The sequence below is a fragment of the Teleopsis dalmanni genome, chromosome 1 (genome assembly GCF_002237135.1).
Source record: "Teleopsis dalmanni isolate 2A chromosome 1, ASM223713v2, whole genome shotgun sequence".
Lineage (NCBI taxonomy): Eukaryota > Metazoa > Arthropoda > Insecta > Diptera > Diopsidae > Teleopsis > Teleopsis dalmanni.
The window spans coordinates 104,026,332-104,054,199 of record NC_051846.1 but is presented as its reverse complement, the minus strand read 5'-3'; the positions used below and the strand labels follow the sequence as shown (position 1 = coordinate 104,054,199).

At 31.9% G+C, this 27,868-nt stretch overlaps 1 protein-coding gene across 1 annotated transcript in view; it reads right to left on the bottom strand.

The window, feature by feature from the left end:
• The window catches only part of LOC119664073 (E3 ubiquitin-protein ligase HUWE1), a 99,772-nt gene that overhangs the window by 55,952 nt on the left and 15,952 nt on the right, over positions 1-27,868 (bottom strand). The window contains exons 4-5 of the mRNA XM_038073635.1: positions 20,687-22,443; positions 19,733-20,615 (exon numbers count right to left, since the gene is read on the bottom strand). Of these exons, the coding sequence (XP_037929563.1) occupies positions 19,733-20,615; positions 20,687-22,443 (2,640 nt within the window). The remainder of the gene's footprint in view (positions 1-19,732; positions 20,616-20,686; positions 22,444-27,868) is intronic.

Below are 27,868 nucleotides of genomic sequence, written 5' to 3'. Positions count from 1 at the left end.
GTCGACTATCAGTTCATCGTGTGTGCCTGGGCAGTGATTTGGCTATAAAGTTGAAAGAATTTATTTCAAATTAAACAATACATTTTCTAAACTGCACTGTATTTTCGACTTTAAGTTTGGCCTAAAAGTAAATTACAATTATGGTACCTTCACCCGTAAAAGCTAATAAAACAAAGTTTCAGCTAAGGAATCTAAAATAAAGAAAATAAAAATACCAGCCAAGCATAAGTTGAGGTCGAATTCAGCTTGCGAAAGCTTCTAACTTGACTCTACACCAACCTTTAATAAGATAAACGAGCCAAAAACAATGTAAGAAAATAAATATCTTAAAGCGGAAAATGATAATTTAAAGATAGTGAAAGATTCAAATTCATAACCAACTAGTTGTTTGATTGAGAAACCACAAGAATGCGAGGACTGCTATATATATTTTTGGACTAGGCAGAAGAAATAGAAATACTACTCAACATGGAAAAAATCAATATTTGCCTTGTGTTCGAAACACATGTGTATTAAAAATCCTTTTATAGCCTTCAAGAATTATTTCATATATCACACTATACATCCAGATAACTGTGCGAAAGGAGGAAGTGTTGTAATTATTCGGAAAAGCATAGATCATTATATTTACAGCCTCCCAAAACACACCATTACAGTAGAGAAATATAAACATCTAATAAGAAGACACAAATTAAAGGTTATTTTATGTAGAGATTTTAATGCGAAACACCCTCATCCGAGTTTACACATCACAACAACAAAGGGAAAAAAACTGTATATAGCTGCAATAGCAATGGGATGCGAACACCAACCTACTGGCTGAACGATCCAAATAAATTTCCTGACCTTACATATATCTTTCTCACTAAAAAATATCATCAAACTACATGCAAATCAAACAAGGCTTAGATCTGCACTCCAACCATTCGCCAATATGCAACTTTAAGTGACACGATCATAACAATTATGTGTGACATAAAATCATCCCAGATCATACCTGACTAATAAATCTACAGATTGGAGTTATTTTAAAGCATTGCTTGAAGAAAGTGTAAACCTTTTAACTCCACTGAGCACTTCTGCGAACTTGAAAGAGAAAATGATCAGTTCATTAAACAAATTCAAAGAACAATTTGGAGCAGTACCCCTGAATATAAAAGAAAAACTGTAGGAGAGAACTATCCAAGAGAAATTATGAGTCTAATAAAAGAAAAGAAGAAACTAAAAAAAGATGGCACCGAACTCGATCTCCGCTAGATAAAAGCAGACTTATGAAGCTACTAAACGCTTAAAAAAGGGGTTTGTCTTATCAAAACTGTGTTAGTAAAAAATTATATTTTATTACTTAGTGTTGACAAAGACAAACTACTAATTGTGGAAATCAACGAAATACTTAAAAAACTCATTACCTACAAACAAACGTTCAAAGACAGCAATGGCAAATGGGCTAGAAGCAAGCAATGAGGAGCAAACCGAAACTTCCGCAAATAATCTAACAAAAATATTTTCGCTATATTATGTGATGAATTACTGATAGTCACAGAGAGTAGAAACCAGCAAATCGATCGATTAACAAAACGCGAACTAAAATCAGCAGTAAAAGATTTAAAAAATAAGAAAAAAGCCTTATAACATCCAAAGTTTTAAAGCAATTACTAGATAAACCTGTTCACAAATTGTTAATGCAATTCAATGCACCAATAAATCTAAAATATTTTTCCAAAACCAGGCAAGCCGCTAGAATGCAAGTAACATAATCGTATTAATCCGCCCCTGCCTTTCTTTAGTAATTGTAAACTGTTTCTATAAATTTGGAGAAACGGTTTAATGGCATGATCAACTCATCGCCTTTAAATTGTTGCTACTTGTTTACTCCAAATTTATAGAAACGGTAAAGTAGCATGTTTTTAAAACTAAGTTATTACTTTTGTACCATGAAATAGAACTTTAATTTCAACCATCGAATATTAAAGACGTATTTACCATAATTTAAAATACATTACTTGCATATCGTCATATAGACCTATTTCAATTTTATCAGTCATTTCGAAGCTCTTCGAAAACCTTTTCTACAAGAAACTAATGCATTTGGCAAGCATTTGACTACAGATTAAGTACATAGTATATAGTAAATACATTGCATATATTAAATTATATTATTTGTTACATTTAATAAAAATATTATTTAATATTACTTAATAATATATTTAAAGACTTTAATTTTAACCATCGAATGTTAAAGACGTATTTACCATAATTTAAAATACATTACTTGCATATCGTCATATAGACCTATTTCAATTTTATCAGTCACTTCGAAGCTCTTCGAAAACCTTTTCTACAAGAAACTAATGCATTTGGCAAGCATTTGACTACAGATTAAGTACTCCGCATTGTCAATGAAATTGAAATGGCTATTGGCGGTAAAAAAATGTGTTGTATTCTTCAATGTCGCACAAGCTTGCGACAAAGTCTGGCAGAAAGGTCTTCTGAATAAACTAGAAACATATTTGCCGTCGTCATATTTGAAATCTTACATTACCACGAGGTTATTTTTATGTAAAACAAAACTGTTACTCAAATCTATCTGCGATAAAAACTTGTGTACCTCATGGGAGTGAACTCAGTCCTTTATACTATGGACTTGCCAATAACAGCTGAAAGTAAAATTGCAACATTTGCAGATGATACAGCAATTTTGGCGATTGTTGACTCCGCTGAAGAATCAATAGCCAAATTACAAACAGCTACAGATTCATTAGACAATTGGACAAAAAGATAGCGTATCAAACTAAATTCTACTAAATCTGACCATATTGATTTTACAAATAAAAGTAAGTAGCCAAAGTAACGCCGAAATAATCCAACGTTTCCAGAACAAGGTTCTACAAAACATTTTAAAAGCGCCATGGTACATTAGGAACAGCGATATACACCGCGATCAAAAATTATCCACAGTCGCTGAAGAAATAAAACATGAAAACAGCATGTAACCACAGAACTGAGGTTGCAACAACATGTAAACACAGAAGCAACCAAGACGACTAAAAAGGCGAAATGTCACTGACATGACATCAAATTAGAATGTAGAGCCATTTCTTTAGAAAATTGCCTTTTTTATACTGATGCGAGTAACTCACTGTTTATAATGTAAATAGACATAGCAATAATAATAAAAAAAAATCTTTGCTGTTCTATCATTCAGTACATTTTCTTTTACGCATATTCCCAATGGCCATTATAACGTAGGCAGCTATTCTTATACTATTTTTGTAGTACCATGCATAATGCGTCTGAAAATTGGGTACTGCAATTAACGTATCATCGGATTTATTAAATTCTCCTTTTTCTTGTTCCAGTTTTCAAACTTTTATAACTAAGTAGATGTAGTCCACCGAAATACATGGTCTTCTCGCAGTTTTTCTGAAAGTATTCTTGATGTCTATCAGTAGTCTATAAATAGCGCGTATGTATTTTCAGTTGATGGCAGTCGAAAGTTTTTGAATCTCAGTAGCTCGTAATTGAACAAGTTTTTTATTGTTTTCACTATTTTTTATTCATAATAGAGCAGGTAATCATTAAGTCACGCCATTCATATATTTGGAATTCGTTATTTATGATTATCTTCATTTTTGCACTATTTGCTGCTATTTCGGCATAGATTTTCTATTTTTAATAGGATTTGATTTAGTTCGAATAAGCTGCAATAATTAGATGTTTCAATTCTCAAGTGTATACAAAACTGTAACGTATACCTGATTGTAACCTCTGCAAATCGGTGTAGAATCATATTTGATGTTTAGATATTTTAATCCAGCGCAGTATTGTTATTTGGTAAAGACTTGACAGTTGTTTCATCTAATTTTTTTAGATTTAAGCTATTATCTTCCAGTTATTCCTCGCATTTTTAATTCTTTACCCATAATTGTCTAATTAATATTTTGTAACAACTACCATATAACTGATGCCAGATTTTCTTAGGCTTTAATATGCTGTTTGACTACAGATTTTAAGTGAGTATCCATCTGTTAATAAATTATGTATGTGGAAAATCTCTTTAAGTACTTCTTGTAACTCCAGTCGTATAAGTGCTAACATATATACTATAACATGCTATATGTAACATTTGTCAACTTGTATTCGTTATTACGATAAAATGGCTCCTACTCCTAAAGAATGTGTTGGTACAATTAAAATATTTTGCTATTTTATCGATTATGTTTTTGTGTAAGCGAGGACCAACCATCATTATGTCGTTTAGAGTTTTGCCATTTCACGTCGGTGAAATGTGACGCTGGAGTCACTATACTAAAAGTTTAATGAAACATATAATATTTTATATTGTTTAACCAAATCCGAGATATTTTTCCCCATACTTAATAATCCCACTATTTTCCTGGGACTGCCCAATTGTTTATGATTTTTAAAAATTATAGCCAGAGTAAATATCCCACCTTTTGCTTGGTTGGTGGTTGTGTTAAAGTATTCCTCACATTGTTAGTCTTTCTTACTTTTCCGTTTTTTAGTGAGATTTTACGAACGATTTTTAGTCTTTTTATTGTTAAAGCCACTGGAACGCTTATATACCTTAGTAACGGTTAATATTAGTCATTAAATATAGACAATTATAATTATGTATTTATATTATTTACAAAAAGTTTAATTTATTATCTTTACAATTCAAAAAACTTCTGTCCCCTGAGATATGGTCGTTTTAAAATTGATCTAAAATGCAAATCTGTAAACAGTGCTTTGAAATATAAAAGCCAATATTCAGCTTTTAAGGTCAAACATTTTCTTAAAAAATTATTTCTTATAAATTTTTGTTGTCGGAAATAATCAATAACAACAATACAAAATTTGCATACAAAACACAAAACAACACTATCAAACACCTCAGCAAGAAATTAATTTACTATAAAAGGTAAACTGCAAAGATATCTACATTGGAACAACAAAACGGATATTATGCGTGCGAATCAATGAACATAAGAATGACACAAAGGCAGTTAAAGCAACAACTACATTAGCAGACCTAGATAGCGCAACAATAATAGGCAGGTAAGAAAAACCACAACAAAAAATTGACTCTAGAGAGCTTCCACATACTAGAGCAGATATACAGAATCATGAGCAGGTAAGAGGACAGTGACAATATCAGCACCTGCTACTAATAAAATGTTGACAGTATAATGTTATTGTGTTTTGTTCTTACATTGTAAGTATTTAATTTATTGTTTATTATTTAAAACTAAAATTGCAAACAGTATAAATAAACACCTTATATGTTTTCAAGCGCAGTTATAATACTTCACCCTGACGAATAATTCAAACTATATACTTGCATGTTGGAACAGATAATGTATTTTTCTTGTCAACAAACTCAGCTGACGCAGGCATACCTCATTGATTACTGAAATGAAGTTTCCTCAATGCTGTGGGTTCAACTCTTACACTATGGCTTTCAATACTTTCCACCTTCCGTCAAAAAAAAAAAAAGAAAACAGCGAGAACGAAACTGATAAACATGTCAAATTGCAAAAGTCATTTTAAAACAGCCTTAAAAAATTAACAATATGAACAAAATAACAATATAGTAATAGTAAAATCAGACAAATGCAACAACGACGGGAGTAGATTATGATTACAAAATGAATAGTGTTAAATGTTTTATTATATTATTATTGTTTTTATATGTAGGTATTATTGTAGTTTCTGTATATGTAGTACATTGTATTAGTAATTTTGTTGTAAAATATATTTTATTGTAAAAAAACAACTTTGTCAATGAAATGTTATATTATATTATTATTGTTTTTATATGTATTATTGTAGTTTCTGTATAAGTAGTACATTGCATTAGTAATTTTGTTGTAAAATATATTTTGTTGTAAAAAATAACTTTGTCAATGAAATACTGTGACGACTTTTACCATCTCGCCAAAAAAATAGAAATGCACTAGGCATACAATTAAGTTACTATTAATGTAAAACTAAAAAACAAAAAAAAAAACAATAGAATTAAGCTATTTTTATTTAATAAAAAAGAATTTTTTTTATTATTAGTTAATCTAAACTCATAAAAAAATGGTTATTATTAGTTAATATAAACTTATAAAAAAATGTTAGTATAAGCTATTTATAAAATTAAGGTATTAATAAGTTAAAATGAACTATTTAAAAATTAAGGCATTATTAGGTTAACATAAATTATCAATAACATTAAGTTATTATTAGTTTAATAAAATTAAAAAAACAATAATCCTCCGTGAAATATAAATTAAGGGGTAACACTTCTCATTTTTTTTGAGTGTCATTTATTTTGCCAAATTTTTAATAAATGTGCAGCAAACAACAGCAAACATAGCAAAACCAGGCGCAGGCATTTAGAGTAGGCAATAACAACTTAGAAGAAATATACACAATGTGCACTCGGCGGTAAGGCTCATTACAAGTTGCGCCCGACCAGGGACCCTGAATACAACATAAAAACTTCGTAGTATAATAATGAGTAAGTCCTGGATTAGAAACTTGAAGAAGGATGACCTGATTGAATACCTCGAGGAATTCGATGAGGATTCAACAGGAACGGTAGAGGAACTCCGCAAACGACTCTCAGTGTTCGTGGGAATGGAGCATTCAACGCAGGTGACTTCTCGACTGGCAAGTTTGTCACAGAAGCATTGAAAAGTCATTTTTGAAGAAGTAACCAGCAAGGAAGCCTATCAAGAACCGACAATTCAAGCAAAGACGTCAACAGAAGAACTCAGAGCAAGTGCGTCACTGCCTAAATAACCAAGTACGAAATTGGTTCTTAAAATATAACGAAGGAGCAGATCCCATTGCCTCTACCAAACGGCTGGAAGAACTCGCATATATCTATGACATCCAATTAAATATGCTGCCAAGGACTATGCCTGAGTTGTTAAAAGACAAGGCTTTGTTGTGGTTCCGACATAACCGACGAAGTTGGACGAACAGGGATGACTTCAAGGAGGATTTACTAAAATTTGTCCTACCTTGTCGCTACTTGGAACAACTTGATGTTGAAGTCCGGCAAAGACATCAGCAAAGTAAGGAAGATCTCAAGACTTATGCTCTAGTGGTGCAACGGTTGATGAAATATCTAAGTTATACTGCGGCGTAACAGCTAGACAGGATATTTCATAGAACAGAATATTAATTGTACATCAAGCATAGAGAGTTTCAGTCCCTAATCATCCGTACAGAAGAGAACAAAAAGAAACCAAGAGAGTCTCGTCAAATCGACAGAAGGATACAAATACCATTTGGCCAAGTCAGACTCACTAGCCCAGCAAAAACATGCTATCACTGTGGTAGAACAGGACACAAAGCATGGGAGTGCCGTAATCCACAGGTTCTGTTTTGCTGGCAATGTGGGAAAAAGGATATACGCACCATAGAGTGCTGTCGAAGACCATATACTCAGGGAAACGGACTAAGGTCACGTCGCCTCAACCAAGCGAACGTGACCCCGACACATACCAAGTAAACCAAGGAAAACCCATTAACGAACACCTTACAGTCAACGTACAAATTCAAGACCTTCCAGTATCGGCTACTATAGATACAGGTGTAACCAGGAGTTTCATCAAAACCAAACTATTAACAAAGATACAATCAAAGAAGAAACATTGCAGCAAAGATATCATCTTAACATTAATAGGCGCAATTAACCTAAGAAACACAAGAAATAAAATCGAGCTGTTGGTATTAAAAGAGATGGCTAACAACCTAGTATTGGGTTTGGATTTCCTATCCAGCACTCAGAGTAACCTACAGATTGAAAAAATCACCATCCCAATACAGATAAGCAGTATACGACAGAGTAACGACAGAGGCACGACTTAAAATCAACATCCCTAAATGCAAATTCTGTATGGAGGAGATCAAATATCTTGGGCACGTTGTAAGCAATCAAGGAATCCACACCGACCCAAATAAAATAGTGGCCATAAAGGAGTTAGCACTTCCCACAAACCTGAAGGAACTACGACGATGTCTAGGAATAGCGTCTTGGTATTGAAGATTCGTGCCGGAATTTTCAAATATGGTCCAACCAATGACAGTACTGCCAAAGAAGGGAAAAAAATGGACCTGGTTGACAGAACAACAGGAGGAATTTGGTGTCTTTAAACAGACGCCAGTGCTAATGAATTGGGGGCTGTACTTGCGCAAGTCATCCAAGGGAAAGAGAAGGTCATTGCTTACGCCAGTAGGTCATTAAACAAGACAGAGAAAAATTACACCACTATTGAGAAGGAATGCCTCGCAATCATTTGGGGAGTAAGAAAGATCCGACAATATCTAGAAGGTTATCGGTTTAAGGTGAATACGGATCATCTCACTCTAAAATGGCTGAACTCAATTAATAACCCCTCTGGACGCTTCTTCCCTCGATGGGGCCTGGAGCTACAACAATATACATTCGGCATAGAATATCGGAAAGGCAAACAAAATCGTACAAAGGAAAGACGGTAGCATTGGTTCTCTTACATAAGTTCAGCAAATGGACCGAAGTTATCCCATTCAAATCTGCTACAACAAATAGAGTGAGAAAGGCGTTACGGGAAAATATAATAGCTATAGTTGGAGTCCCAAAGGTTCTACTCACAGACAATGGATCACAGTTCAATAGTAGAGCTAGAGTTGGAGTCCCTAAGGTTCTACTCACAGACAATGGAACACAGTTCAATAGTAGAGCATTGAAGCAGTTTCTCGAAGACCTTGGAATTCGTCACCAATTTACAGCTCCCCAAGAGCTGTAACCGCACAAGTGTCAGAACAGGAACAGCGTAAATGGGACGAGCATCTACCTGAAATAGTTTTAGCACTCAACTTCAGTGTCTACGGGTTGCAGTCCAGCTTATATTATACACGGAAGAACCAGCCAGCTTTTCAAGACCAAGCCAAGCACTATAATTTACGACATATACCCTTTGGTTTTAGTTTAGTCACCACAGATTGACGATTTAGTTAAAACGCATCTCCTATCCAACGCTTAGGCTCATTTCGCTGCAAAACTGGCACCTAAGTTCTCAGGACCCTATCAAGTGGTAAATTTTTTATCGCCAGTCATTATAAAACTCAGACATATGCAAACACAGAAAAGAGTAGACCTCGTATTAGCGAACTAAAAACATATTACCACGAACAATTCAAAACGCCGAATATACCGCAGCAGGATTAACGGGATCTACATATTAAAACTTCTTATAAAACGCTGAAACAATTATGCGAGGATTTAGTTGAACATTATAAAACGACGTAGGAACATGAATATCAAACAGCGGATCAGCAATTATCCAATAGAGTACACCACTTTGAAACCAAGCAAAATAGTAATCAATAAACCTGAACAAATCAGAAAGCTCACCACCAGTATTCAAAAATACCGGAAGCGTCTTGAAGCAATGGAACGAGCCAAACCTAGGACACAGTTTTTAAAACAGCCAATCCCATTAAAACCGAGGCATAAAAAACAAGCAGAAACCCAGCAGCAAGTGGTTAACAAGTCAACCCAACACAACAACGACACCGACTATTTAGACATCACAGCCGCTGAAGACCTCATGAAACAGCTCAATGAAATATTCCAGCAGCCACCAATTTCACCGCTACCCCCGAGCCACCACTCGCAGAACTATGGGAAAAGATACAGAAGGACACTCAGAAGCTAAAGCGAGGTCGTCGCCATACCTTTTATGTGCAACACGAGCAAAAGAAACGTAAGGTGCTGATAGAATATTCGGGTGCCATTCGGGTCATTCCCCCTTTCCAATGAAGGGAGGGAGTGTGACGATTTTAACCATCTCGCCTCTGGGATCCGGCGAGCGAAACCTCGGCGGTAAGGTTCATTACCAAACCCAAAACGCTTCAAACGTTTTTCCTCCACATGAAAGAAAATTTTTGCGTTTGTCCTTTTTTCGCTATTCGAATCCGTCTAACTTTTAAATAGTTTCTTTTTGTCATAAAGACGTAATAAAAAAAATTAACATTAACATTAACATTCGGCTGCAAAAAAATGCACATTTGCAATATGTCACAAGTTCATTGGCAGACATTCATGATCAAGGTTATTTTAGCTATTTTAGTTGTTGTAAATCAAATATTAATTTTTAAATAAAAAGCATAATTAAATTTTTGACAATTCAATTGATGCGAAGCCACATTCCACATTGATTCTTTTCTCTTGTAATAGCTTTGTAGAATTAGTTTAATTACCGAATCTATATCACATAAGCACCTAAATACTAGCTTCAAGTATTCAGTGATTAGAATAATTTTGACAAAATCGGCGTAATTACTGGATTCAAGTGTTCAGTGAATAGGAGAAATTTTGATAGAATCAACGTGATTACTAGATTCAAGTATTCAATATTAACGAACATTTTAATTCGACTAAATAGCATATTAAATGGTACAATGTCTTATAGAGTATTGAGATAATATCCTATAAATTAATTTCAAACTAAAAACAAAATATAAATAAAACAAAAAAAACATTCAAAAAAAAAAGAGAAAGAAACTTTACCAGATAAAAAGCTAATTCACCAAAAGATATGGTTTATTGAAAGTCCATAAGGAGAATATGTTAGTTAGGTCTATTTGCACTTTCATCAATTCACTGTCATATAAATAATGTCAATTTATGAACTTAATTCTTAAGAATATCACAAAATACAAAAATACATTAGAATTTTAGATAACTAACATACTTACATATACATCATATTTATAAGACGATAAAAAAATTATCTGTTTTGACGGTACTTCCTTATTTTCCAGTATAACTCTTGACCTAGCATTTAAAATTATATAAAAGTACAGCATTTTTCAACTTAGAAAAACAAGCAAAACAAATGGGTCTTGTGTTAAATGATGACAAAACAAACTACTTTCTGTCAACAAACAAATCTCGTAACAGTCTTGGGATCCACGTCACTGTTGACAATTATAAGTTCGAAGTTGTGAGACTTTGTTTATTTAGGAACCAGCTTAAACACCAAAAATGACGTCAGCCTAGAGATTCAACGAAGAATCACTCTTGCCCGAAGATGATACTTCGGGCTAAGTAAGCAATTAAGAAATAAAGCCTTCTCTCGACAAACAAAAATCACACTACAAATTTCTTGTTATGCCTGTGCTGCTGTATGGTGCAGAAACTTGGACAATTACAGTGATGAGAAGGTGTTAGGAACGTTCGAGAGAAAAGTTCTTCGGAAGATCTATGGTTCCTTAAGCGTTGGCGACGAGTATCGAATTAAACGGAATGATGAGCTGTATGAGCTATACCGCGACATTGATATAATTAAACGTATAAAAATACAGCGGCTTCGCTGGCTGAATTCATATCGTGCGAATGGAAGAAAGTGTTCCGGCTAGAAGGGTGTTTGATTCGGTATCTGCAGGTGGAAAATGCGGTAGAGAACGTCCGCATATTCAGTTGAAGAACCAGGTGATAAACGATTTGGGGGCACTCGGTACTATCAACTAGCGACAGCCAGCAACTAATCGGACTGACTGGTGAGGCTACTCGATGCGGACGACTGACGTCTATAATGGCCAACTGAGTAAGTAAGTACAATTAAAAATTTCATACTTAAAGATAAAATCTGCACAACAAAAAGAAATATCGATAGATTCACACTTTACTAGAACATGAGAAAGAAAATCAAAAAGTTAGAGAAGTCAAACGCATTATACTAAATCAAATGCAAAGGTTACGGAACGACTAAAAATAAATTAAAAACAAGAATTGCTGGACACAAAGGCAGAATAAAGAATAAGGTAAGGTAAGTGTGGAGGCTAAAACATCGCTTTTTCTATATTGCATTTTAACATATCGTAAGTTTGTTTCAAACAATATGAAAATTCTACTATACACTAAATCAATCAACACAAACATTTTTTCTTGAAGATGCTTACAATTTTGACAATCCCACCTAACATAACATCAAGTTTAAATTTAAAACTGATATCAACAACTGCGGCGAGATGCATACATTAATATACAGGCACCGGATTCAATAATTTAGTGTTATATTTCAGTTATTTTTCTTTTTATATATATTTATGTTTTGTCTACCATTACGTATTTTAATATATTTATTTGTTTTTTGATATATAATTGTCAATTTCTTGAAGACGACTTCAAATGAAAGTCGAAATACACATAGCAGAAAAAGTCTACGGATATTTACAAAATTTTTGTTAAATTACGCATAATTTTTTTAATTTTTACTCAAATTAATTTTCGTTTTCTGATTTATTTCAACCAAAGAAACAACAATGAAGTTTAAATATAAAAAACTAACAGTTATTCTTTAAAAAAAATTAAACACAATTATATGCAAAAGCAACAATTTTAGAAGCAGATAAAGTCTACGGATATTTTTTAATATTTACATTTACCGTTAATTTAAATTCGCTTGCGTGTCATTAAATTATAATTTATTATTAGTTGACTTCCTGAAAGTCTAAGAATAAAACATTTAAACGTATTTTGTTCTATAAACAGTAAATTTTAACAATAGAAAATAAATGAAATGAAATTAGTTTTAGTGAGCGACAAATAACTGTTAAATCTTGGAAAGATGACGTAAGCCAACGAAAAATTGCTGAAGATATTGGTCGTCAATATTCATCTGTGTAGAGAATTATAAATAACTTCAAAGACACGAGTACTTACGTTTCTAGACATCGCACTGGCCGCCTCTCAATAGAGAAAGACGTAGCATAATCAACCAGGTGAAAGTAAACCCAAGAGTAACAGGCTTCAAACTAGTTGAACATGTTGCCGAAATACTTGAAAACAAAATATGTACTGTAACGACCCAATTTTTCCCTGCACAAAAATTAGGGTTACTAATACCACGCTGCCCTAACGTATTTGTGCAAATAATAATTATAACAATGAAAATTGTAAACAGCTGCACAGAAAGACTTAAAAAAATATAAGCAGGGGCAAACATTGTAAACAGCCAAAAACAATGCTGCACAGAAAGACTTAAAAAAATATAAGCAGGGGCAAAAATTGTAAACAGCCAAAAACAATGTTTACACATAAAAAAAAATGCAAACTTGGTGATAGCGGAATTTAAAGCGTCACCAAGAACAAATAAAAGGCGATGTTTTCCTGAAATCGCTCTCTTTTTCGGTTTAGTTGTGATCAACGTTGGACGGCTCAGTTTTGGACCTGGCGACGGAGGAAAATTTATGGTAGACAGCAAGTCACTGGTGGGATTCTAGAACGTGTGCACAGAGCATACGACAGGTAAGGTGTATCGTACCGGTCTGGGAGCTTTAAAAGTTGTCAGATGAAGGATGTACATGGAAGGCTTCTAAAAGTACTCCATGGACATCCTGCACAAAAGGTACGACTTTACACCTGCGTGTAGTATGGCCCTCAAGGAAACACTGGGAAAAATCATTACAAGGTAACCAATACTGCTGATTAAACTAAAAAAAAAAAACGGTAAGCATTTTTATCTTGTGCAGTACAAATATATAGGTATTACTTCGAAATTTAACTTGTGTTTATAACTATATCGCTATCGCTTTGAAAGCCTGACTTGCGTGTACAAATATAACTACGGCTGAAATCCAGACTTCGTGGATGTATTACTTCGAAATTTAACTTGTGTTTATAATAATATCGCTAACGCTTCGAAAGCCTGACTTGCGTGTACAAATATAACTACGGCTGAAATCCAGACTTCGTGGATGTATTACTTCGAAATTTAACTTGTGTTTATAATAATATCGCTAACGCTTTGAAAGCCTGACTTGCGTGTACAAATATAGCTACGGCTGAAATCGTTTAACTTGTGTTTATAATAATATCGCTAACGCTTTGAAAGCCTAACTTGCGTGTACAAATATAGCTACGGCTGAAATCCAGACTTCGTGGAGTATTACTCGAAATTAACTTGTGTTTATAATAATATCGCTAACGCTTTGAAAGCCTAACTTGCGTGTACAAATATAACTACGGCTGAAATCCAGACTTCGTGGATGTATTACTTCGAAATCTAACTTGTGTTTATAATAATATCGCTAACGCTTTGAAAGCCTAACTTGCGTGTACAAATATAACTACGGCTGAAATCCAGACTTTGTGGATGTATTACTTCGAAATCTAACTTGTGTATATAATAATATCGCTAACGCTTTGAAAGCCTAACTTGCGTGTACAAATATAACTACGGCTGAAATCCAGACTTCGTGGATATATTACTTCGAAATTTAACTTGTGTTTATAACTATATCGCTATCGCTTTGAAAGCCTGACTTGCGTGTACAAATATAACTACGGCTGAAATCCAGACTTCGTGGATGTATTACTTCGAAATCTAACTTGTGTTTATAATAATATCGCTATCGCTTTGAAAGCCTGACTTGCGTGTACAAATATAACTACGGCTGAAATCCAGACTTCGTGGATGTATTACTTCGAAATCTAACTTGTGTTTATAATAATATCGCTAACGCTTTGAAAGCCTGACTTGCGTGTACAAATATAACTACGGCTGAAATCCAGACTTCGTGGATGTATTACTTCGAAATCTAACTTGTGTTTATAATAATATCGCTATCGCTTTGAAAGCCCGACTTGCGTGTACAAATATAGCTACGGCTGGAACCCAGACTTCGAAGCTGTATTACTTCGAAATCTAACTTGTGTTTATAATAATATCGCTATCGCTTTGAAAGCCCGACTTGCGTGTACAAATATAGCTACGGCTGGAACCCAGACTTCGTAGCTGTATTACTTCGAAATCTAACTTGTGTTTATAATAATATCGCTATCGCTTTGAAAGCCCGACTTGCGTGTACAAATATAGCTACGGCTGGAACCCAGACTTCGTAGCTGTATTACTTCGAAATCTAACTTGTGTTTATAATAATATCGCTATCGCTTTGAAAGCCCGACTTGCGTGTACAAATATAGCTACGGCTGAAACCCAGACTTCGTGGCTGTATTACTTCGAAATTTAACTTGTGTTTATAATATATCGCTATCGCTTTGAAAGCCTGACTTGCGTGTACAAATATAACTACGGCTGAAATCTAGACTTTGTGGATGTATTACTTCGAAATTTAACTTGTGTTTATAATAATATCGTTAACGCTTTGAAAGCCTAACTTGCGTGTACAAATATAGCTACGGCTGAAATCCAGACTTCGTGGATGTATTACTCCGAAATCTAACTTGTGTTTATAATAATATCGCTAACGCTTTGAAAGCCTAACTTGCGTGTACAAATATAACTACGGCTGAAATCCAGACTTCGTGGATGTATTACTTCGAAATTTAACTTGTGTTTATAACTATATCGCTATCGCTTTGAAAGCCTGACTTGCGTGTACAAATATAACTACGGCTGAAATCCAGACTTCGTGGATGTATTACTTCGAAATCTAACTTGTGTTTATAATAATATCGCTAACGCTTTGAAAGCCTGACTTGCGTGTACAAATATAACTACGGCTGAAATCCAGACTTCGTGGATGTATTACTTCGAAATCTAACTTGTGTTTATAATTATATCGCTATCGCTTTGAAATTGTATCTATAAATATAAACAATTGTATATTATAGCTTGTAAGTTATCGCCAATTTAGGAATTTAAATAGAATAAAGAAATTATTTGAATTGAAGGAAAAGAAAGCGTTTAAAACTTAAACTGAAACAGTCGAAAGGTAACCATCAATAAGTAAATAGACATTTTCTTGTAAGGACCCTGGCTGTGGCTGAGCTATCCCAGCTCTAGACACCCTCATTATAAGGAGGTTCATTACAGTACTGATACTGTGCGGAAAATTTTGAAGAAATGCATTTATTATACCCTGGTTGCAGGAAAAAAGCCATACATATCCAAATTTAATAGAATAAAATGATTAAGCTTTACAAAAAAGCATGTAAATGAAGCTATGGAGCTCTGAAAATGAGTTATTTTCTCCTATGAGAGTTAATTTTACATATCTAGATCAAAGGTAGAAAAATTGTGTAAAGAAAATCATATATGGCCTATTATAAATAAAACTTAATTTCAACGGTGAAACATGGTGGTGGAGGCGTAATGGGTTGGGGGTGTATAGCAAGTAATGTGCCTGTAAACTTGAATTTATACAAGATACAATGGACAAATTTGGGTATCTAAATATACTAAAAACAAATTTGAAAGAAAATGACAGAATGTAAGAGCTTGAGGCAACATTTCTGTTGCAGCAGGACAAGGACTCTAAGCATACAGCAGCGATTGTACAGATTTGGATGATATACTGTGCTCTCAGGCAACTTCAAACACTACCAGAATCACCAGACCTTAGTCCTATAGAGCATCTGTGAGTTCATTTGGAAAATAAGATTCGCCAGCACATTATTTCCAGTAAGGATATGTTAAGAAACGTCATAAAGGAAAAATGGCTAAAAATAAACGCACAGGATACTGCAAAGCTGGTTGAGTCTATGCAAGGATGCTTAAAATAGATAATTTAAGATTTAATTTCTGTGAATATTAATTGTTTTAATGTAAATATTAAGAAATATCCGTACACTTTTTCTGCTTCAAAAATAGCTACTTTTGCATATAATTAAGTTTTTTTTTTTAAGAATAACTGTTTATTTTTTATGTTAGAACTTTATTGTTGTTTCTTTGGTTAAAATAAATCAAAAAACAAAAATCAATTTGAGTAAAAATTAAAAAAGTTATGCGTAATTTAAAGAAAATTTTGTGAATATCCGTAAACTTTTTCTGGTATGTGTATATATTCAATATCTCAATTATTTGCAAACCATTTAAGTAAACTTAAATTGCTAGAGTCCTTTCACTTCATTTAGTTTTGTTCTATCACTTATTTGATTTATTCAACGTGATTATGTATTAAATTATACTTTTAAGGTATTTTGGATGGTTTCATTCAACTAAAAAACAAAGACTATATCAAATAAACAAACATTTCAAATAATATATACAAACTGAAAAAAAAAAAAATTTCAAATCAAAAAATAATTTCACGATTTTACGAATTTTTTATAATCCATATAAACAAAATTAAGGCGCACCAAAATTCACAATAAATTGCGGTTAGAAAAAACTAAAAAGTATATATTGTAATACCCCTCCCAAGATAAATAATAAAGATACTGGCATATGGGAATTAAAATAACAAGTACAATAAAAAGTTATAAAGTTAAGTAAAAAAAAGATATACACTAAAAAAGATAAACTAAAATCATAAACAGAAACTTTTCAAAAGACTTTAGTACTTTTACATTAACTCATTTTAAGATAATAGCTAACGGTAATAGTTATTCATAGCTAAAACAGACTTTAGTGTAATGCAACAATATTTTGGATTATGTATAATAAAAAGTCTTAACATTACAACAATGTAATAATAATTATTATTATTATAATTTAATTACAACTTTATGTTAATCATATTATTACCAAAAACATAGAAATATAAAGACACGTAATTTGCCTGTGTTAAAAAAATCATGAATTCTGAAAAGGTACACGCAATGGGAAAAACATGTCTGTTCAAACGTATAAACAATCGAACTTATTATTTTATGTATGATCAATGCTACTTTGTTAGTGAAGTCAGCAATCAAACCAATAGCGAATATGTTGTATTTTGCTTGGACAAAATCATATAGAAAAAACTCTAATATCAGAGCAAATGCACACATAGCTTCTAGTTCATGCGTATGTAAGTTTCTTGGTAACTTTTTTCTACTCTTCTTTTTATTGCACACTTACTAAATATAAATATGCATGGGTAGGTGAGACAATATTTTTGAATGTGATGCTTGGATTTTGTTTGTGTGCTTTTTTTTTCTTAAAATATATGACTGGCTTCGTGTGCATGAAATGCACAAGTTTTCCAAATTATTTAAAATTTGATTTTTGCTGAAATTTTATACTGGCTTCATACTAATATATGATGTTTGCCTATGACATGATGAGAAAACACCCGAGTAGCGCAACCATAGTTGTTATTAGTGTAAATGCTCTTAATATGTTTGGCTGTAATTGATTATGTTTTATATATTAATTTTTTATTGTTATATTCTTATATTAAATACACTAGAATTATTAACTAAATTTTATTACTTAAATCATAAAAAATAAAATTATAAACTTAATATAACTTAATTATTCAAAATAGATATATTAACTAATTTTAATTACATATTATTTATAACTGTTTAAAATAAGTTTATTTATAATAGGGTGAATATTTTTGTTTCATTGTTAATTTTTCTAAGCATTTATAAATAGTATATTTTTTATATAAAATTCAAATTTTTAAAATTGTTTTTAATATGCTGGTAAATTGACAACGTTTTAGGTTAAAAAAAACCCTCAGTACTGCCATATAAATGGCATTGAAGATATCATAATAAAGTTATTAAAAATTAAAATTATTTATTAATTTGATATAAGTTATTGAAAGTATTAATTAATATAATTAAGTTAATGTTTTACACCCAAGTTCAAATTTTTACAATTCCTTTAATTTATTGTTAAATTTTACACTATTTTGGTATTTTTTAAATAGCAAAATTTCGTTGTGGCACCCGTAAATCGGATCCTTAAATCAATTTTTGTTATATACTTTTTTCATTTCTTTTTTTTATAATGTTTGCTAAGATTTCTTTAATACCATTTAAATGGTATTCTTTTTTGAAAAAGAAAGTAATAAAATAAAAAATTTTTAAATGAATAATCAATTCAAAAAATTGATGCTATGCCAACATTAAATTTAGGAAGTATACAAAAGCATTATTGTTTATTTATAAATTTATATAAAAAATATACTATATATAAATGCTTAGAAAAATTAGCAATGAAACAAAAATATTCACCCTATCATAAATAAACTTATTTTAAACAGTTATAAATAATATGTAATTAAAATTAGTTAATATATCTATTTTGAATAATTAAGTTATATTAAGTTTATAATTTTATTTTTTATGATTTAAGTAATAAAATTTAGTTAATAATTCTAGTGTATTTAATATAAGAATATAACAATAAAAAATTAATATATAAAACATAATCAATTACAGCCAAACATATTAAGAGCATTTACACTAATAACAACTATGGTTGCGCTACTCCGGTGTTTTCTCATCATGTCATAGGCAAACATCATATATTAGTATGAAGCCAGTATAAAATTTCAGCAAAAATCAAATTTTAAATAATTTGGAAAACTTGTGCATTTCATGCACACGAAGCCAGTCATATATTTTAAGAAAAAAAAAGCACACAAACAAAATCCAAGCATCACATTCAAAAATATTGTCTCACCTACCCATGCATATTTATATTTAGTAAGTGTGCAATAAAAAGAAGAGTAGAAAAAAGTTACCAAGAAACTTACATACGCATGAACTAGAAGCTATGTGTGCATTTGCTCTGATATTAGAGTTTTTTCTATATGATTTTGTCCAAGCAAAATACAACATATTCGCTATTGGTTTGATTGCTGACTTCACTAACAAAGTAGCATTGATCATACATAAAATAATAAGTTCGATTGTTTATACGTTTGAACAGACATGTTTTTCCCATTGCGTGTACCTTTTCAGAATTCATGATTTTTTTAACACAGGCAAATTACATGTCTTTATATTTCTATGTTTTTGATTATTACAATCACAATATTTCTTATGTTAAAAACTTACATTCACGCATATCTGCTTTGGTGGTTTGTTTACATTGTTCCATCGCCATTGCACTGTTTTTAATTTCCGCCAAACGTAATTGATATTTATCACATAAAGAGGTGTGAGATTTTATTATATGTTTTATAATATTTATCATAGTTTCGGTCATAGATATTCCAAAATTAGCTATTGGTTTTTTTTGCCAAATACGTTTAATGATTTGTATTGCTAAACGATGCATTTGAATTAAATAAAATATTGGTTCAAACTGAACAGATTCTTGCGAATGAGGAAATCTTTTTGATATAGAGTAGGGTGATTCCAAAATAGATCTTGGATTAATCATTTTTTCTAATAATTGTAACCAAGCATCCAAAAATTCTCCAGTACTATCAGGAAAATCTTTAACATCATATTCACTATTTTCTAAAATATTTTTTTGTGTACAACATTGTTCAAAAGAGAAAAATGAAGATTGGCAATTCAAAGATAATGCCCAAAAAAACATATCAAAAAACGCTTTAAGTCCGTTTTCTTCACAGAATTGAGATATCATCAAATGAAATGAGCTCCGTTTATCATCAAATAACATAGGCCCTGTAAACCCAACGGAACATATAAGAAAAGTAAGTTTTAATTTTGGAACAGATTCAGATGTTTCACGAGTAAGTCCGTTGACTAAAATAGAACTCAGAACGCGGGCAATTTCTTTAGCATCATGTGTTGGATATTTGCTGCTAGAAATACTAGTAACATAATCGTTATTCCGTCGTTGTCGTGATTGCGGAGTCCCAACTGATAGTTTCACTAAAGTTCCAAAAAGTTCTGCAAGGGCGCGACCTAAGCGGGACGACGCCGCTAAAAGAGACTTTACGTAACGTAATTTCTCTTCCGGTTTCAGCTATAAAAAAATCGTTTACATCAAATTATATCACATTCTTTTGTAAACATTTGGTACATTATGTTACTTACTTTTGTTTTGATGAAATTTGTTTTTAAGGAGAATTCACCACAATCCTTAGTATGTTCGTTACTTAAGCAGTAGTTTTCCCAACAATTCAAATCAGCATTGTTACTTCCATCATCTGAGCACAGGCTAAGTAAAATTGTACTCTCCCAAACTAAGGATATGTATAATTTTACTAAATTTTGTAGTAAATAAAGACCCTTTTCACAATTACTGCCCCACCGTTTTAATAACATTGATCGCATTTCATTTGAAGAGTTGCGACATAAATTCACTAACATGACTACATAACCATGAACAGAGCTCATCCTGTGAAGCAATGGTGTATAATTAGCTATTGAGAAACCATCGTCTATTTTAGGGCAATTGATTAATTCTGTTAAAAGCACACTAACACTTTGAAAACGGAAATGTTCTGTTAGTGGTGTTAATTTATTCATTATCGATGACAATTGTTGAAGCGCTGAATCAATTACTAGAGTTTCGTGTGTCAAATTTAAAATCGATTTACAAACATTTGCTACAGCTTGTGCAGTAGTAGTAACTGGTGAGTCAACAGGTAAATTAGGCAAGGAAAGCATACGTAATAAAGGATTTAAACCACCATGTAAGACAAATTCCTTACAATATTCTCCATTGGAACTATTACTGAAAATTGCCTCAATAAATTTCATAACATTTATAATATAATCAATAAGCGGAATAGCTTCTCGTTCATATAAGTTACAAACTGATTGTTCTCGCTGATTTATCATGGATGAACGATTTTGAGATTGAATATTGTGTTGAGACGTAGAAGACATTTCTTCATCGTCATCGTCATCTTCAGCACTACTTTCATTTTGATTCTCAGTAGCTTCAAGTAAACAACCAGCATCGTTTTGGGTAGTATTTGCAACGTCCATTGTAAATCTATTATTTTGACTGGTACTCTGAACCGAAGTGATTTCTTTATTAGCTCGCCAACAAATAAAGTGTGATTCTGTCCCTAAGCGAACTAACTCATTAAGAAGTCGTACGATTGCTTCTGTTGCATCACTTCTAAGGTACGGATGATGTTTCATTAAATCATCCATAGCGTTTCCTAAATTTGTTGCAGTGTCTCCTAAAGGATCTGAAGAACGACGTCTTCGCATAGCAATCAAATAATTTGGTGACAAAAGTACTTTCAACAGTTTGTCAAACGGATTGTAAGACATAAATTCAATTAGACCTCGTTCGTTAAGGCATAATGCAGAAAATACATTAGGCAAAGATCCTAATACCTCTCTTGTTGCTGGTACATCTTTTTGCAATAAAGATCGTAGTATAACATTAGTAATTCCTAAATCCTGTAGCGAAGATAATAATGATGGTTCATTAAACACATAAACTGTAACAACATCTGTCGCAAGAAGAAATAATGATGGTCCATAAAATTCTGCATTTGATATTATATGACGCAAAGCACATGGCAAACTTGACTCCATTATATTTCGCATCCCATTAAAATGAGCATGATCTTGTATTGATTTTTTTAAAAAATTCAGCATTGACTTTAATAAAGCTGCTCTCTGAGTTATACATGTCAGTCTTTTGGTAATACTTGATGTTGATACTTCACCAATATTTAAAGATTGTTCTGTTTTGTTTACGATTGATCTCGATGTTATACAGTTTGAAGATGATCCTAATCCATTTTCAAAATTGTCTTTGAGTTCTTTACTATTATTATCAGTAACTAAGCCTTTGCTGTCAGTATTAGTTTCCATGTTTTCCAAATCTATATAAAGAAGAAAACATATATATCATAAATAATATATTAGTTATTCATATTGTTATTCATTTATTTCATTTTTTTTCATTATTTAATATTATTATTATTAAATTCAAATTCAAATAGTTTACCTTTACAAACATTTTTCTTTCTTCACTTATATAATTAAGTTTGTAAATAAAATCCAATATATATGGAAAAAAATTATATGTATTTTGATTTGTATTTGAATGCAATTATGAGCAATTATAGATAGTATTTACTGGACCGTATACTACATAATCTTTCAACCATTGCGGCAACAATAGTTACAGCGTACAATGGTGCGTGACAAACTGATACAAAAATTACATTCATTTGCATTTGGAGCTCTACCTTTAACTTTTGCTCATAAAGTCTACGAATATACGGATATTCGAAGACTCCGGATTTATAAAAAATCCTATTTTATTTTTAACTCCGGATACTTCGTTGCTATCCGTTTAATCGAATAATCGGATAACATTGGTTTTTAAAATATCCAAATAAATAATATGAACAGCACTATCGAACATTATCGAAATACAACAAAATTTTATTTTAATTGATTTTGAATTTTTTGACTTCAAAATGTTTAGAAAGCTTTCATTAATTATTAATTCATTAACAATTTCATTTCTTTATTTATATATAAATAATTCATTCTCTTTCGTATGGGCGGCATTATGAAATTAATACAAATTGTAAGTTACAGCTACAAAAGCAATGCCATACAGATTCGGCATCTTAACTGACAAAGTAATATATAATAAAATAATGCAAATGAGCAACAATAGTGCAGTACAAAGGCGACGTACAGACGCTTAAAGTTGTACCTTCATTTAGCATAACATATGGATTATATGTTATATTACATAAAACATCACTTATAACAATAGAAGAGGGATAGGCATACATATAAAAAAAGATTTACTATCCAAATTATTGAGAAAACATAAAATAACATTTTTGCAGACCATAGAGCTAACTATGCACTTGACTTCTGTGTCCGGATAACGGCGTTGTCCTATTTATAAAGTACCCGGATTAGAAATACATGCTGGTATTTGTAATTATAATACTTATTAAATAAAACAAAAATAACTCTATACCTGTATCAATGGTTTTATAAATTTTGTCTGAGAGGTCATAAAAGAAATCCTCAAACACAGAAAAGCGTCTTAATTTGCTGTTTTTAAATAAATAGCTCGGTTTTCGACTTACATATGGATTTAAAAAAAAATTTCACACAAAAAGTTGCTGAAAGAGGACTCAAAAAATTGTATGCAAAAAATAATAGTTATTTTTGTGTTTTTCGTTAAAAGCAAGTTATTTGCGTGTAGAAAAGTAAAAGGCAAGAAATAATTATTTTCAATAATGTAATATAAAGCAAATTAATTTATAAATTTATAAGTTTTATATTGAAAAGCGAACTATAAAATTTTGCAAATAAGTTTGATGGTCCCTGCGGTATTTCTAATAGCACAGTACAGATATAACTGAAAACTTTTATAGAGAATAAGTCGCCTTACTTAACCTTGCTATTAATTTCAAAAGTACCCACTGCATTACGAATTTGCTTTTGGTAATTCAGCGACTTCGCTGACTTGGTCATGTCATGCGAATGGAAAATACGGTAGAGGGGACGTCTGCATTTTCGGTGAAAAGACCAGATGACCAACGATTTGGTGGAACTCAGTAATAGTAACTAACATCCAACCCACTGATTGGGCTGACTGGTGAAGCTACTTGATGCGGCCAAGAACGACTCACGTCTGTAATAGCTAACTAAGTAAGTCAGGTTATTAATGTAGCTATTATTTAATGCAAATACAATTACTGTGCTTAAAGTCGAAATTAAAAAAATGTACAGAAATAACTTTACTGGTATGAACAAACTAAAGATATTACCAATTTTGTAAAAAACCACGCAGTTTGCAAGCCAGCCTATTCAAACAATGTGTGAGAATCAGGTGTTGACTAAATCAATATCTTTTCCAAATTGTTTTCACAGACATTTCCCATTGTAATGGGTGACGGTTTCTTAGTAATATCAATACTTTGGCTGTTTTGATTTTCGAATATACAATTCATCTACATTTTAGGGAAACGACTCAATCATTAAAGTCACTATTGAATTGACCATTATGATGCATCTAATTTCTCGTTCGATGCAGAATGACTGCGAAACACTACATAGGTAAACGATTAACGACAATATAATTATCGGAAATTCGCGTTTTGTTTTTTTCCCGAAGGTAGTGCTCTTTTTAATGATCTTTTCCATTTTTTTTTTTTTTGCTATTTTTTCGTCGGGGAAAGTGTATTTTTAATGTTATTCTATTGACAAACAAAAAAAAAAAACGATTTGGAAAGATTTTTAATGTGCATTGTTGTTATTTCGATTGCATAAGAAAAAGAAAAATTTTTATTTACATTTGTATTGCATGTGTTTTGTTTGTGTTTTTAAATAAAGATATTTTGTATGCATTTATTGATGCATATTTAATATTAGGGAATGTATTACATAAATGTAATATTTTATTGCGGATGGGTGATTTCTATTATATTTATAAGGTAATAAAAGTCAATAAATAAAAAAGGAATAAAAAGGAATTCTTTTTATGTATTACAGTATAAACAGTTAAAAAATATTTTAGAATTACATATTTCATATAAAAAAAATTAAATTATTGTGTCGGGATATATAGATTTTATTGTAAAATGCATATCAGTTAATATGTTATCCAACCATTTATGTTGGAGAAAATATTATTCGTTAGAACAAATGTTGAATTTAAATACATTTATTATATATATAACAAGAAAATAGTACCTGTAATATATAATGTAATTAAATATGAGTTTTATACTACCAAAATTACAATGTAAATTTTTTGTCAATACAAAAATGTAAAATTTGTTAAAGAATTAGAAATACCACTTTTTGAACCAATTGTATGTGTAAATATATAAATGAAATAAAATTCATAATTTATAATTGAAATATAAATATGACTAGGATTTATTATTTATTGGTTTTACTATGGTCATCCTAATAAGTAAGCCAAAGCTATAAAACAACATATAAACATATAATTTATTTTATATATTACATATATATAACTATATACTATTTTTATATATTACATATATATAACTATATACTATTTTTATACATCACAAATAGTCATAGTTGACTATCAGTTATTATTCTACGGTACCAGATTATTAAAATTGCACACATACATATATTGTTAAACGCTTGTACTTTCTTCATAACAGCACTCGATGGATGCCACGTTTTGCATCTATATAGTAAAACAGATTTCACGCAAAAATTATAAATAAATACTTTTGTATTTTGCTGTAATTTGTTTAATCGAAATACATTGTTGAGCATTTATAATGTAGTATGCGCTTTTTGAATTATATTGTTAACATCAGCTTAAGTACCACCGTTGATATCGATTTTGCTTCCTAGATATTCAAACTGCGAAACGAACGTTTTCAATGTGAATATTGTTAATAATTATAATAGTGTTGTTTTCGATTTTTTGGAAAGCCTCAGAAAAGATGTCAATTTTTCTCTGCAAATCCTGAAGTTTGCTTGCCATAAAAACAACGTCATCTGCATACACGAGTTAACCAAGTTTGGTATTTAGACGCCAATTAATGCCAATAAGACAAGTTCAAGAGCCGTGATGAAGAGTAGTGGTGAGAGGACGCAGCGCTATTTAAAACCACATTGTGTGCTAAAAGCGACACTTATTATTCCCTCGTGTGAGACTTGCATGTTCCTCCCTCATACTTCTTCTTAATTAGTCTTATAATTTTATCCGAAATCCCTCTAGCTTCAAGTGCAAACCATACAAATGCACGCATAATTGCATCAAAAATCTTCTCAAAATCAAGTTGAGTTCGAGCGATTGTTCAATAATGATTCGTATGGTGTTAATATGGTCAACGCAATATGTCTAGGGTATAAAACTAGCTTGGTTTGCATTTATTAAGTTCGTAAGATGCTCCGCTATTCTGTCTAATATAATCTGGTCAAATATTTTTGTAACAGAAGGATATATTCTTAGACTACGCCAATTATTAGTTGTATATCGCCCTTTCTAGGAATTTTAACTATAAGGAACTCTTTCCAGTCGGTTGGAATGTTTTCAGTCGCCCATACTTCACAAAAATGTGGGCACAAAAGAGCTGCTGTATCTTCAAGATTAACTCTGAAGCAATCTGTATGGAGCCAATCACTTCCAGGAGATTTGTTGTTTTTAAGTTTATTAATTACTGTGTGAATTTCTGATACCGTAGGTACATCTAAATTAGTGTAACTATTACAGTTTGTCCTTTTTCGTACATAGAATTCTTCTTCTCGTCAGTATATATATTTAGCGTGCGCTCAAAGTGTAGTTTCCATACATCGGTTTGCTCTTCTTTGCACGTTGTAAGTACACCATTTTCATTAATACTGGTTTAATTTATGTTTTTCTCCCGGCGCTGATATATCTGTTAATGCTGTATAGTTCCCTCATATTGCCTGAGTTTGCTGCTGCTTGAGCTAATTCAGCGAGACAATCATAATAGTTGCTTTTGTCGGTTTTTATTTTCCGTTTAATTTGCTTGATTAGGCTTTGTATTGTATTTTAAGATCTGCATGCTGTGCCTCACAACGCATGCTTAGGAGTTTTTCTTTGACTTTATGTCGGTTTTCTATAGGTTCCCAAGTCGACTGAGAGATTCAGTCGTCTCTACGTGCGTTGTGCGCGTAATCCTAGCACTTTAGCACATGTGTTTTTCAAAGCATTTTGTATGCTACTCCACCCTTGATCAGTAGATTGGTTTTCGAAGACTTCCATATTAGCGTTGATAGAAGCTATTTCGCACGAGAAAATATTTCTATGCTGTTAATTCTTAAGTTTTCCTATATCAACCTTCCTTAAGACAGTTGCCGTTTGTTAATGTTAAGCCACCTATTAATTTTAAGCCCAGCAAGGACAAGGTAGTGGTCACAAGGGCAAGCAACATGGGTTTTTAGCTTAGCAAAGCATTCTTAATTCTTGCTGAAAGGTAAATGGCTCCACGTTTGCGTGGGTAACACTCATTTGGCAGTCCAGAGTATTGCAGCAAATCTCCTATTATGTTGAGCATTTTTCCATTTTCGTTCCAGCGCACTTCACTTAGTCCGACAAGTTCGATGCTTTTGCGTTCAGCAGCAAGTTGGCAAGAATAACTGAATACGGGGCTTTATAATATGATGGATTTGATGTCTTTGTATCTGCCTGTGTTTATCAAATTCCGCTGTATTAGGATGCTGAGTGTTGGATTATTGTGACTGTCAATTATGTTGAACAGTTTCAGAGCACGATCTTTAATGTATTTTTCGACTGAATCGACTCTCAGATCT